Genomic DNA, 14,329 nt, shown 5'->3' with positions numbered 1-14,329 from the left:
ATATATATCAAGAGCAGTGCCCCATATATATATATATATATTTGTTAAATGATATATATATATATATATATATATATATATACTATTATTAGTAGTATTAATATTACTAGTATTAATAGGATGGCTATATAATTAGTATAAACTTCTGTATAGGTTGTATTCAATCACGTGACTTTTGAACGGAAGTATGCGATGTAGTGGGCCACCAAATCACCATGGCAACTGTGCCGCTAACAGTGTGCGAACTATGTGAGTATGCAAGGGGCCTAGATCTTATCACTAAAAGCAAATACGAGCAAAAAAAGCAAACTATGCTATAGAATCCTTGACAGAGGTCAGGTGAACACGACCTATTGGAACAAAAATTGTGGTACTTCCCCCTGGTGGACAGCTCGTTCGTCCTCACCTGTGTCGCTTCGGTGATGGAGGCCAGCTGACGGTACTCCGAGTTGCCCCACCCGTACAGCTGTCCATCCTCCGACACGGCCAGGCTGCAGTCTCCGTAGGTGCTGATCTGCTGCACCGCCACCCCCTCCAGGTCCCCCGCCACCTGGGTGGGTGTGGAGCACACCTTGTGGTGTCCCACACCTGCAATGAATGGAAATTAAATGAAAGCAAAAAAAAAAACTAAAGACAGATTGTTTGTTTCCCACCTGTCTGTCCATCCGCCCCCCACCCACAAGCATACACTTGTCCCGCCTTGGTCAGGAAGAGGCTGTGGTCCTGTCCACACGCCACCTAGAGGAGAAGGAGAGAAGACACCAGTCAGAGCGATACAAGCCATCGCGTCATCTATTTGGTCGACACTAACCTGGACCACCTTGCTGCTGCCAATGCCCTCTATCTTGTGAAGCACGTGACTGCCACTGTTGGCACAACATGACATGTCATATTTACAAGAGAAGGGAATTGTTTTCATCTTTCAGGCAGTAAGAATATTTTGTCTTTTTGTCGCTGCTTCGCGGCAACCAGCAGAGGGCGCATCGCTTTCAGGCCCGACTAGTTTGCTGCAGAAAACACAACAGGGGGAACAGAATTGTTGTGGCTTGCAGACGAAAGCATTGTAGCCACCATCGATCTCTTGTTTGTAGTTTTAATGCATGGATGTAGTACATATTTTATCTCTTCTTTCTAGTTTTAAAGCATGGATGTAGTACATCTTTAATCTCTTGTTTGTAGTTTTAATGCCTGGATGTAGTACATCTTTTATCTCTTCTTTCTAGTTTTAAAGCATGGATGTAGTACATCTTTAATCTCTTGTTTGTAGTTTTAATGCCTGGATGTAGTACATCTTTTATCTCTTCTTTCTAGTTTTAAAGCATGGATGTAGAACATCTTTTATCTCTTTTTTCTAGTTTTAATGCATGGATGTAGTACATCTTTTATCTCTTCTTTCTAGTTTTTTTAATGCATGGATGTAGTACATCTTTTATCTCTTCTTTCTTGTTTTAATGCATTGATGTAGTACATATTTTAACTCTTTTTTCTAGTTTTAATGCATGGATGTAATACATCTTTTATCTCTTTTTTCTAGTTCTAATGCATGGATGTAGTACATATTTTATCTCTTCTTTCTAGTTTTAATGCATGGATGTAGTACATCTTTTATCTCTTCTTTCTAGTTTTAATGCATGGATGTAGTACATCTTTTATCTCTTCTTTCTAGTTTTAATGCATGGATGTAGTACATTTTTTACCTCTTCTTTCTAGTTTTAATGCATGGATGTAGTACATCTTTTATCTCTTCTTTCTAGTTTTAATGCATGGATGTAGTACATCTTTTATCTCTTCTTTCTAGTTTTAATGCATGGATGTAGTACATTTTTTACCTCTTCTTTCTAGTTTTAATGCATGGATGTAGTACATCTTTTATCTCTTCTTTCTAGTTTTAATGCATGGATGTAGTACATCTTTTATCTCTTGTTTGTAGTTTTAATGCATGGATTTAGTACATCTTTTCTCTCCTGTTTTTAGTTTTAATGCATTGATGTAGTACATCTTTTCTCTCTTGTTTCTAGTTTTAATGCATTGATGTAGTATGTCTTTTATCTCTTGTTTCTAGTTTTAATGCATGGATGTAGTACATCTTTTATCTCTTCTTTCTAGTTTTAATGCATGGATGTAGTACATCTTTTATCTCTTCTTTCTAGTTTTAATGCATGGATGTAGTACATTTTTTACCTCTTCTTTCTAGTTTTAATGCATGGATGTAGTACATCTTTTATCTCTTCTTTCTAGTTTTAATGCATGGATGTAGTACATTTTTTACCTCTTCTTTCTAGTTTTAATGCATGGATGTAGTACATCTTTTATCTCTTCTTTCTAGTTTTAATGCATGGATGTAGTACATCTTTTATCTCTTGTTTGTAGTTTTAATGCATGGATTTAGTACATCATTTCTCTCCTGTTTTTAGTTTTAATGCATTGATGTAGTACATCTTTTCTCTCTTGTTTCTAGTTTTAATGCATTGATGTAGTATGTCTTTTCTCTCTTGTTTCTAGTTTTAATGCATTGATGTAGTATGTCTTTTATCTCTTGTTTCTAGTTTTAATGCATGGATGTAGTACATCTTTTATCTCTTCTTTCTAGTTTTAATGCATGGATGTAGTACATCTTTTATCTCTTCTTTCTAGTTTTAATGCATGGATGTAGTACATTTTTTACCTCTTCTTTCTCGTTTTAATGCAAGGATGTAGTACATTTTTTACCTCTTCTTTCTCGTTTTAATGCATGGATGTAGTACATCTTTTATCTCTTCTTTCTAGTTTTAATGCATGGATGTAGTACATCTTTTATCTCTTCTTTCTAGTTTTAATGCATGGATGTAGTACATTTTTTACCTCTTCTTTCTAGTTTTAATGCATGGATGTAGTACATCTTTTATCTCTTCTTTCTAGTTTTAATGCATGGATGTAGTACATCTTTTATCTCTTGTTTGTAGTTTTAATGCATGGATTTAGTACATCTTTTATCACTTGTTTGTAGTTTTAATGCATGAATGTAGTACATCGTTTATCTTTTGTTTCTAGTTTTAATGCATTGAAGTAGTACATCTTTTCTCTCTTGTTTTTAGTTTTAATGCATTGATGTAGTACATCTTTTCTCTGTTGTTTCCCTTCTAATGCATTGATGTAGTACATCTTTTATCTCTTCTTTCTAGTTTTAATGCATGGATGTAGTACATCTTTTATCTCTTCTTTCTAGTTTTAATGCATGGATGTAGTACATCTTTTATCCCAAGGGGGCCGGGGGGGTGTATGGTATATTTATTTTATTTCTATTTTTCTGTCATAAAGAAATACAATCATGTGTGCTTACGGACTGTATCCCTGCAGACTGTATTGATGTATATTGATATATAATGTATATATTGTGTTTTTATGTTGATTTAATAAAAATAAAAATAAAATTTTTTATTTTTTTATTTCTTGTGCGGCCTGGTACCAATCGGTCCGCGGACCGGTACCGGAGACCACTGATGTAGACGACCGCAACGTATCTAACGTACCGGTACATATTATATTCTTAACTTTAAATGCATGGTTGTATTGTATGCAGTGTTGCCAGATATTTTGAAAAAGTCATCAGATTATTGATTACTCCTTTAAAACGTAACTTGAATACTTTATGACAAAAAAATTACAACAAAATGAAAATTACATTTTTAAATTAAAAAAACATACATAAAAAAAAAACACTAAAACTAAAAAGTAACACGATCAAACTTATTAAAATGAAAGAAAACAAAAAAAGATGAAACAAACATAGATCAACTTACTAAAGATCGACCGATTATCAGCGCCGATATTTGTTATTATGACGTAATCAGTATGGGCCAGAACTACATCAGCAGATACAATAATCACGCATATGATGCTCGTATTTAGCTCCAAATATCATCGGCCTCCTTGACTACTAATATTTGGTATCGGGCGTGGCCCTGAAAAAAACATATTGGTCGATCTCTACAACTTACAAATAAGAATAACTTTATTAACATTGTTTGTAGTCTGTACCATTAAATATTTAAAGTGCATCAATTTGCCTCAAAAAAATTAAAATCTCCTTATTTAAAAATATAAAAAACATTTTAAAGACTTGATCCATTTGATACTGAAAAAATAAATTAAATTAACTCTATAAACTCCAATAATAAATTCAAATCAAGAAAGGAGCAAAATATATAAAACACTTTAACCTACAAAGCAAAAATTAATGAATGTGCTGATTTTTTTTTTAATGTATAAATAAAATGATGCAATGAGCACGTTTTGCAGTGCACAGCTTTTCAAAGCGTGGTTTGAGGCCTTTTCACACGCCTTCCACTATTTTAGAAAGACTATATGACAGTAACACGTCACTTATTGCATGTAAAACTCTTACATTGTTTCCTTGGTCATTAGGTAGGTGTGCCTAATGTTGTGACAGCGGAGTATAAATTGCCAAATGAAGGACCACACACCTGTAGGCTTCGTCCTCCACTATGCGCCGTCCACATTGCCCATAGGAATTGTTGCCCATGCTGAACACTGGGAGAGGAGAGATAGAACAATAACAGATGGTGAGGAGAACATTAAACTAGATAAATTACAACGTTCTCGTCTGTCGGTGACATTGAAGAGAGCATCTGCATGCTATTGGACTGCATATACCCCGGGGAGGACTCTAATGGGTTTATTACGTGCGACGTAGCAGCTGCTTCATACCCAGGACGCGTACACACTCACCAACACACACACACCAAACAGTGAGTCATGAGTCACTCACCTCCCTCCTGATCAGTGAGGACCAGAGAGTGAGCTCGGCCACATGACACTTGAGCCACTCGGGTCCGCTGGGGCTCGGCGAGGGGGAGCGCCACCGGTGACGGTTCCAACACGTAGTCGTAGCTCACGTCTACGCAGGCGGGGGACATAAACACCATAAGGACAGTGAAACCTCCGACATAAGACAAGATTTAAAGCAACACGATTTGGTTTAATTGTTGCAACAGCTTGAGGCCATGGTGCTAAAACACAGATGTACCACGAGAGGGTGCTATCGTTACAGGCTGAGACCAGTTGAACTGAAAATGTTAAAGATGAATGAATAATAGAGGTGGGAATCTTTGCGATCAATGTTCCCTCTAATTTTTCCATGTGTGTGAGCAAACGCAAAAACTCCCTGAGCATTCAGTGGAGCCCATGTGAGCAACATCAGACGTGCACACTGTGGCTACACCAGCAGCACACCTGTCCCAAACCTGACTAAATAACAAGTTCAATCTCCATCCATCCATTTTCTACCGATTGTCCCTTTCGGGGTCGCGGGGGGTGCTGGAGCCTATCACAGCTGCATTCGGGCGAAAGGCGGGGTACACCCTGGACAAGTCCCCACCTCATCGCAGGGCCAACACAGATAGACAGACAACATTCTCTTATTATTATAATCAAATGACAGCAGTCATTTCCATGAGATTATTTTCTAATATAAGTGTTTAGGCCCACTTACAATGACAATAACAAAAAATATTGTTTTTCATGAACTGTGTACTTGTATTGTTTGTCTGGGTGGAGGTCCTGCTTTGGAAATAATTTGTACCCCTTTCAGACATTGCATTTAGTTCCCATTAAAACATTCATATGTTGCACAATAAGATGTAAGCAGGGGATCATGTGTACATTCATGCAACTTCCTGTTTGTAAAAAATATATTTTTAGTAGTATTTATTTAATATACTAACAGCATTTCATGATTAATATTTATAAATTAAGATTCCTAATAAATGACACTAGAATAAGCACACATTTGATTGGTAAATCATAGTGTAACGACCTGGAATTACACTTTATGTGTGGTGTTGGAGTTGTCCGACTTTTTGTGTGGCTGTAAACGCATCACTGGCTAAGTGCCATATGTGCATGTGTTGGCGCAAGTGAGAAAGAGCGAGCGGCTGCTGTTGATATAACAAAGTTGCTTTTGGTCTGGTTTGTACTGCAGAAAATGACCAGTTTTGCTAGATATAATTTTTTTTACTAATGTTTTGGTGATGTGTTTATGGCCGACAATAAAGAGTTTTGCTCAGTAAAGTGATCAATGGAATTCATGTCCTCAAAGCGTCTCGACAGACGTTACAATATTTGAACAATGATGGCGAAAACAGTTTTTTCTGTCGTCTCCGTGTCGTGTCGAAAATTGTGACGCGCTTATTTTTTTATTTTATTTTCTGCGTGGCAAAGATTTGCAGTGCGCAGAGGACGCTTGAGCAGTGCGCAATTGCACAGGCGCGCACCTTAGAGGGAACATTGCTCACGATTCAATCTCATTCCAATTCTTGGGGTGACGATTCCATTCAGTAAATACAATTAAACTTTTTCAAAACAGGTTACAAAAAAACCTCCTTCTGGTTGCTGACTTATGACATACACACGCAGCCAGTAAGCATGGAGACGGTCAAAAAAAGTATTTTTGTAAAACTGATCCCTAAAATTAAATATCTAAAAGGAATTTTTGAAAATTATGCATCGATAAAGAATTGCAATAAATAAAAGATTTGGATGTGTATCAATTTTTTTTTAAGCACCCGAAACGAGTAATACTTCTATTATTTACAAAAAATACTTAAATAATATTTTGTGTTTGTATTTTTTTACAATAATACTATAATGTAATGCACAAAAATACATATGCATATATATACATACACACATATTATATAATATATATAATATGTACTGTACATATTTATATTATATATATAATTGATATATATATATTTATTTTTTATTTTTTTAAGCATATTGTACAACTGTTTTGCCCCTAATTAAGCATTTCCAAGCTCAAAAATGGCTGAATAAACTAAAATTATCCACACTAGAGTCGTACTGGCCACTAGAGGAGACCAAACCAATCAGAGTATGTTGTTCAGTATCGCAGCCACTGATTGGCTCAGCCTCAGCAGCATTACTGTATAGGATTGACAAAAGGGTGTTATTTCATGTCTAGATGTCTCTCATAATGTTGAAAAATGGTCGTAAACAGTTTTTATTCTCCAGCTAAGAGAATATATATAATTAATGATTCCTACTTCACGGAAATTAATTATTCGCGGTTATATTCGGGAACCAATAAACAACTGCAAAACAAAATAGTCATAAAATGAAATCATTTTGTACAATGTAAATCTTAACTATAGAAAACACTTTTTATTTTGTGATTTCTCAAGGGAGATAAACATATTCATTTGGCTAATGGCACTTTTTAAGTTGTGGGTGTTATTCACATCCCTACTCGTGTCGTATTTTATTTGGCTTTAGTTTAGTATTTTTATTATTGATACCATTGTATTAGTTTTTATTGTGATTTACTTGAGTTATTTATTCAGTCATTCTGTACAGCACTTTGCTGGACTGGCAGTTTAAAAGTGCTAAGGTTGGATTGGCAGGGTCTCTGCAGATTTCAACATGTCAAATGTAAGACTTTTAAAGACTTTTTTAAGAGCATCTTGAAAATAATTGTAGACCATTTCACATCCATACGGACGACAAAGTAAAATCAGAGGTCCAGAATGAATTTTAAGTATATTAATTATTTCACTGCTCTTTCACATGGGAAAACAAAATGGTTAAACTAACTAAATACACCAGGAGCTTCTTTAGTGTAAACTAATTGGAAAAAATATTTGCAAACATCGTAACAGCCAATTTTCAGATTTGCCATAGAAGTGTTTTCTTGCAAAAGGTGCAGTGTGCTTCATATCAAGTGTTTTCATGTAACATTAACATCAGCAATAGTAGAGGAAAGCACAACAATATATTGTCTGTGAAAGGGACAGTTAGCATCTCTGCTAAAGCTAAATAGTTAATTTGGTAATGTTTTTTTCGGCTGTCAGAATGTAGCAAACCGATAAAAAAACATCTACAGTACTACTGTATCTGCACAAAGTTGTGAAAAACAGTGTGTGCAGATAGCGTGATTGTCTAAAACAGTGTTTTTCAACCACTGTGCCGCGGCAAAAATATTTTTTGCAAACCAGTAATTATAATCCGCAAATAATGTGCCGTTGTTGAGTGCCGGTGCTGTCTAGAGCTTGGCAGAGTAACTGTGTAATACTCTTCCACATCAGTAGGTGGCAGCCGGTAGCTAATTGCTTTGTCATGATCACAATGTGAAGACAACAGCGGGAGGCAGCATGCAGGTAAAAAGGTATCTAATGCTTAAACCAAAAATAAACAAAAGGTGAGTGCCCCTAAGAAAAAGCATTGAAGCTTAGGGAAGGCTATGCAGAACTAAACTAAAACTGAACTGGCTGCAAAGTAAACAAAAACAGAATGCTGGACGACAACAAAGACTTACAGCGTGTGGAGCAGAGACGGCGTCCACATAGTACATCCGTACATGACATGACAATCAACAATGACCACACAAAAAAAGATAGCAACAATTTAAGTATTCTTGATTGCTAAAACAAGGCAGGTGCGGGGAATAGCGCTCAAAGGAAGACATGAAACTGCAATAGGAAAATACCAATAAAACAGGAAAAGTCACCAAAATAGGAGTGCAAGACAAGAACTAAAACACTACGTGCAGGAAAACAGCAAAAAACTCAAAATAAGTCACGGCGTGATGTGACAGGTCGTGACAGTACACCTACTTTGAGACAAGAGCTATAGTGATGCATGGTCGGTTATAGTTTAAATTCATATCCAACAATTGCGACAACAACTTTTAATTATCTACTGAGTTTCATTTTTTAATGATTTCTGTTGGGGGTGTGCCTCCGGATTTTTTCAATGAAAAAAATGTGCCTTGGCTCAAAAAAGGTTGAAAAACACTGCTCTAAAAAGAAGGAAGGCGATTATGGCTTGCAAGCCTCAAACACAATCTGGATGTGAGTAATGTGAATAAGCGAGACTGAATTTTATGCATGCTTTAAATAAAAGTAACGTCAATAGATTTTTAAGACCTTTCAAAATCGTATTTAAGACCTTTTATGAGATTTTAGGACAATTTTAGACACATTTTTAGACTTTTTAAGACCCCGCGGATAACCTGATTGGTCTTACGTCGACTGTGCTGCGTGCGTTGAAATCCCAGCTGGGAGTCCTTGTTCAAGCCCATGCCCCATAGCTTGGTGACATCTTTGGTGGAGGAGGCGATGAGTGTGAAGCCGTAACCACAGGCCGCTGAAGAGATCTAAAACAGGAAAAAAAAATCAACAAGAGCCATTTCTGAGACTACCACCCAGTCAATCTACCTGCTCTGCCGTCTCCAGTCTGTAAGGCGTGAGCTGATATTTGCGAGGCTTTTTCCGGCCGCTGTCCGGCACGACGAAGCTGGGAATGCCGAGCGCTCCGGTGAAGCTGAACCCCCACACGAACACTTTGTGGCTGGGCTTCTTGTGCTGGCCCACGTACTGAAAGACTGGAACGCTGCTGCCTTTCTCCTGCCTGTTTGAGGCCGCGCTGAATGTCGCGTAGCCGCGGGCATCAAATCCTGAGACGATGCTGCGTCTAACGCACAGTCGCACATGTGGAAGAGCCATCCTGCAGAACGAGAGATTATTATTCAATAGATCAACACTTTGAAATGTCGCTTGCAGAGGTTATGGCAATATTATGTCAGACTGGATATTTTAAAACAACATAACGTGACACTGACAAAAGCAGTGCGTCTTAATTGTTTTCTGTTACACAGTATCATTTGTATAAAAATGTGTTATAAGTACACCTCTGCATAACACTGCATTCTTATTAACATTAAAGAAAACAAAAAATGGCAATATTATGTCAGATTGAATATTTTAAAACAACATAACGTGACACTGACAAAAGCGGTGCATCTTAATTGTTTTCTGTTACACAGTATCATTTGTCTAAAAATGTGTTATAAGTACACCTCTGCATAACATTGCATTCTTATTAACATTAAAGAAAACAAAAAATGGCAATATTATGTCTGATTGGATATTTTAAAACAACATAACGTGACACTGACAAAAGCAGTGCGTCTTATTTGTTTTCTGTTACACAGTATCATTTGTATAAAAATGTGTTATAAGTACACCTCTGCATAACATTGTATTCTTATTAACATTAAGGAAAACAAAACAATAAATAAATATAGTTCAACATACAACAAATTATAACTTTATTAACATTGTTTTTAGTCAAAAAAATATATATAAATCCCTCATTAAACTATAAACATTTTATGACGGACTCAAAGCATTTAATACTGAAAAATAAAATAAAATAAAATAAACCTATAATAAATTAAAAATGATCAGCAACATTAACTATATATAAAACACTTGAACCTAAAAAAAACAAACATGAATAAAACAATTTCTACGGATTTTTTTTATTTTATCATCCATCCATTTTCTACCGCTTGTCCCTTTCGGGGTCGCGGGGGGTGCTGGAGCCGCGGGTACTCCGGCTTCCTCCCACTTCCAAGGACATGCACCTGGGGATAGGTTGATTGGCAACACTAAAAAGTGTCCCTAGTGTGTGAAAGTGAGTGTGAATGTTGTCTTTATCATAATGATCAAAAATGATCCCGGCTCGTCTTTACAAGTCACTCAGAAAGCAAACATAGCATTAGCAGTGGATATCTACATGTCTTTTTGCAGAAACTTTAAATAGGAAGAGTAAGGTAAAATGAGAAGTCAGTAGAATCCGAAAAGTATAACTTTAGTTACTGATTTGTGTCTTTTTTCCTCTAGAAAACAAATTGTTGTGATCAGTTTAAATGGATCATTTTATATTTTTGTAGATTATGGCAGTAGTACAGAATTGAGTTAATAAACGCAGTATTGAACACACAGACAGAACTATAGCAAGACTACTTCAATAATCTAGGGCTGCAGCTAACGATTATTTTTCTATCGATTAATCTATAGATTATTTTTTTCGATTAATCGGTTAATCTATAGATTATTTTTTTCGATTAATCTATAGATTATTTTTCCTTTTACCGATTATTTTTTTTATTTAAAATGAAGAGGAAAAAATAAATGTAGGCCAGTTTTTTCAAAAGGCATGGCTTTTATTTACAAAAAAAAAAAGTATGGCCACTCAGTCAACATTGACAACAACATGACAAAATATTCTGTAACAATGTAAACATTTAAAACTTTTAACATTTAACAAAATTAAAAGTAGCTTATTTGCTTTTTAATGTGCAAATATAAAAGTAAACATCCAGTGCAAATCTTAATATTCTGGAATAGTATAAGCATTTAAAAAGTAAAAGTATTGCTTATTTTGCTTTAAAATGTGCAAAAATAAAGATAAACATCCAATACAAAAAAGTGCAAAACGGAAATATTCTGTAACAAGTGTAAACATTTCAACAAAAGTAAAAGTATTGCTTATTTGCTAAAATGTGCAAAAATAAAGCTAAACATCCAATACAAAAAAGTGTACAGTGTAAACATTTCAACAAAAGTAAAAGTATTGCTTATTTTGCTTAATAACACAACAATGATAGTATGATTAAAGTGAAAGTTAATTGTTGGTTTGTACATAGTATATGTAACTGTTAATGTTGTAAAAGGTATTTGCACAACTAATTAACGTTAGCGTTTGTGACACGTCTTGTGCCGTGAGGTTCTTTCAGGACCGACAGACTGAACGCCAGACGGCTTTGCCAGGTTTACAATCTTTTAATTTTACACAAAGTCTTTTCTCTTCCAACTCTTTTCTCTTTCTTTCCTCGCTTTTCAGCTCCTCTTCCTCGCTCGCTCGTCGTCCCCTGTCTCTTGCGGCGTCGCTCCCGGCGCGCCCCGCCTCGCCGCTCGCTCGCCGCCGCCGCCTCTCCACAGCGTTAAAGAGGAGCGCGTCTTTGTAAACACTGAACAGGCACGCCAAACGCGCCTCTCAGAGCAAACGGTGCTTTAGTTTATGAATTTACAACGCAGATACAAATGACACATTCATGTTTTTGTGTAATAATGACAACGTATACGCACGCGGACGAATGACTTGTTGATGGTGATGGCAAGAACGCTTTCGGGGGTTTTCTTTTCAAATGTTCGTTCATAGCCGTTGTGCTGCTATGATAGGCCATTTCCGCTCGACACAGTGTGCATACAACATTATTAGGCCGTTTATTGAAATACTCCCACACTTTTGACGACTTTTGGCGTGCTTTTTTCCCCTCGCTCGCATCGTCTGCTTTGCGCTCCGCCATGACAGTAGTGTGACGTAAATATGTGACGCGCCGACGCACAAAAACGGCGTCGACGTATTTACGTAACCGATGACGTCGACTACGTCGACGCGTCGTTTCAGCCTTACAATAATCCAAAAGGAAATAAATAAAATACATCAGCCACTCAACATTAATCATAACACAGGACCAGGAGGTAGATAAAAAAAAACAATTACCACTTAAGACTGAATTACAATGACTAGATTGACTCAAAATAAAAATAAAAAAGGGAAATTTAATAGACAAAAAATATCAATATCAACTATAATGCATTATTATAATTTTACATTATCATACTGTTCAGATATGTTTATAATGTGACATAACTCACTGACAGTTACTGTGTCAGTCTAAGAAATATTCATATCTCAGTGGTAGTTAGACACATGTTATCCAAAGATTTTAGAGCTAAGTCTTCATTTATACATAAATTCTAAAGTTACAAACTTGTAAAAATCAGTTGAGCTGATCAGATATCTTTACATCACAGGTGTATTGATCATATAGCAATGATTTGAAATTAAGTTGGTTTGACGCTAAGAAAAAGTAGTGTGGATGTAGTTAAGCTACATTTGTGTGCCATTTCCGGATGTGACATTTAAAGTAAACAACTTAGACTTAGACTTAGACAAACTTTAATGATCCACAAGGGAAATTGTTCAACACAGTAGCTCAGTTACAATGATGGAAAGTGTAAGGATGGAAAGGACAATGCAGGTATAAATAGACTAATATAGCGATAAAAAAATCTAACATATACGAATATATACATAATATGTATGAGAACTGATTAGCAGTTGTGAGCCGTTCGTTTTGGGAGCCCTTTTTTTTGCACATGCAGATACCTAAAAATTTGTAAAAGGAAAATAGCAACATTTGGATTTATTTTTAAATTATTTTAAAATATATATACAAGTATAACATTTTTATATTTATTTATTTTATTTTATTTAGTCATTTTAATTTGATACCTTTTTTTCTGATATGTGAAGTAGTTCACGTATGTTCATTAATGTCTAATTTGTATTGTACTGATTTTTATCCATGTTGTATTTCTACTTGTTATGTCCATAAGTATATTTTCTTCTTACTTACTATACTGGCTCACCTGCACTGGCTTTCTGTGCACTTAAGATGTGACTTTTAAGATTTTACTACTTACGTATAAAATACTACACGGTCTAGCTCCATCCTATCTCGCTGATTGTATTGTACCATATGTCCCGGCAAGAAATCTGCGTTCAAAGAACTCCGGCTTATTAGTGATTCCCAGAGCCCAAAAAGTCTGCGGGCTATAGAGCGTTTTCTATTCGGGCTCCAGTACTATGGAATGCCCTCCCGGTAACAGTTAGAGATGCTACCTCAGTAGAAGCATTTAAGTCCCATCTTGAAACTCATTTGTATACGCTAGCCTTTAAATAGACCCCCCTTTTAGACCAGTTGATCTGCCGTCTCTTTTCTGCTCTGCCCCCCTCTCCTGCGTGGAGAGGTTATTAAGTGACCACAAATTACCCGCTAGCTGTTCAAAGTCGGGACCCGGGGTGGACCACTCATCTGTGCATCAGTTGGGGACGTCTCTGCGATGCTGACTTGTCTCCACTCAAGATGATCCCCTGCTGGCCCCACTATGGACTGGACTCTCACACTATTAACTAGATCCACTCGACGTCCATTGCAACAAGATTTAGGTGCATCAATTTGACTGAAGTACAAAAAATATATATAAATCCTTATCTAAACTATAAACATTTTATGACAGAGTCGAAGCATTTGATACTGAAAAATAACATCAAATAAACCAATAATAAATTTGAAATGATCAGCAACATTAACTTTATATAAAATATTGAACATAAAAAAAACAAACCTGAATAAAACAATTTGTACTGATTTTTTTATTTTACCACAATGATCAAAAATCAGCTCGGCTAGTCTTTACAAGTCACTCAGAAAGCAAACATAGCATTAGTACGAGATAGCTACATGTCTTTTTGCAGCAACTTTATAAACCTGTCACTTAGTGCTGGCATTGTACCCAAAATGTCCAAAGTGGCAAAAATAATCCCAATTTTTAAATCAGGTGATAAAAATAATATGAACAATTATAGGCCAATTTCAATTTTACCAACATTT

At 36.0% G+C, this 14,329-nt stretch overlaps 1 protein-coding gene across 3 annotated transcripts in view; it reads right to left on the bottom strand.

The window, feature by feature from the left end:
• Positions 1 to 14,329, bottom strand: part of rcc1l (RCC1 like) — a 192,218-nt gene that overhangs the window by 51,598 nt on the left and 126,291 nt on the right. For all 3 annotated transcript variants that reach the window (XM_072913777.1, XM_072913776.1, XM_061962746.2), the window contains exons 2-8: positions 9,237 to 9,525; positions 9,046 to 9,175; positions 4,769 to 4,897; positions 4,464 to 4,530; positions 812 to 866; positions 654 to 738; positions 407 to 588 (exon numbers count right to left, since the gene is read on the bottom strand). In XM_072913777.1, the coding sequence (XP_072769878.1) occupies positions 407 to 588; positions 654 to 738; positions 812 to 866; positions 4,464 to 4,530; positions 4,769 to 4,897; positions 9,046 to 9,175; positions 9,237 to 9,525 (937 nt within the window). The remainder of the gene's footprint in view (positions 1 to 406; positions 589 to 653; positions 739 to 811; positions 867 to 4,463; positions 4,531 to 4,768; positions 4,898 to 9,045; positions 9,176 to 9,236; positions 9,526 to 14,329) is intronic.

Source organism: Nerophis lumbriciformis, linkage group LG09, assembly GCF_033978685.3.
Source record: "Nerophis lumbriciformis linkage group LG09, RoL_Nlum_v2.1, whole genome shotgun sequence".
In the NCBI taxonomy this organism is placed as follows: domain Eukaryota; kingdom Metazoa; phylum Chordata; class Actinopteri; order Syngnathiformes; family Syngnathidae; genus Nerophis; species Nerophis lumbriciformis.
This window is presented reverse-complemented; position numbering and strand designations above follow the sequence as displayed.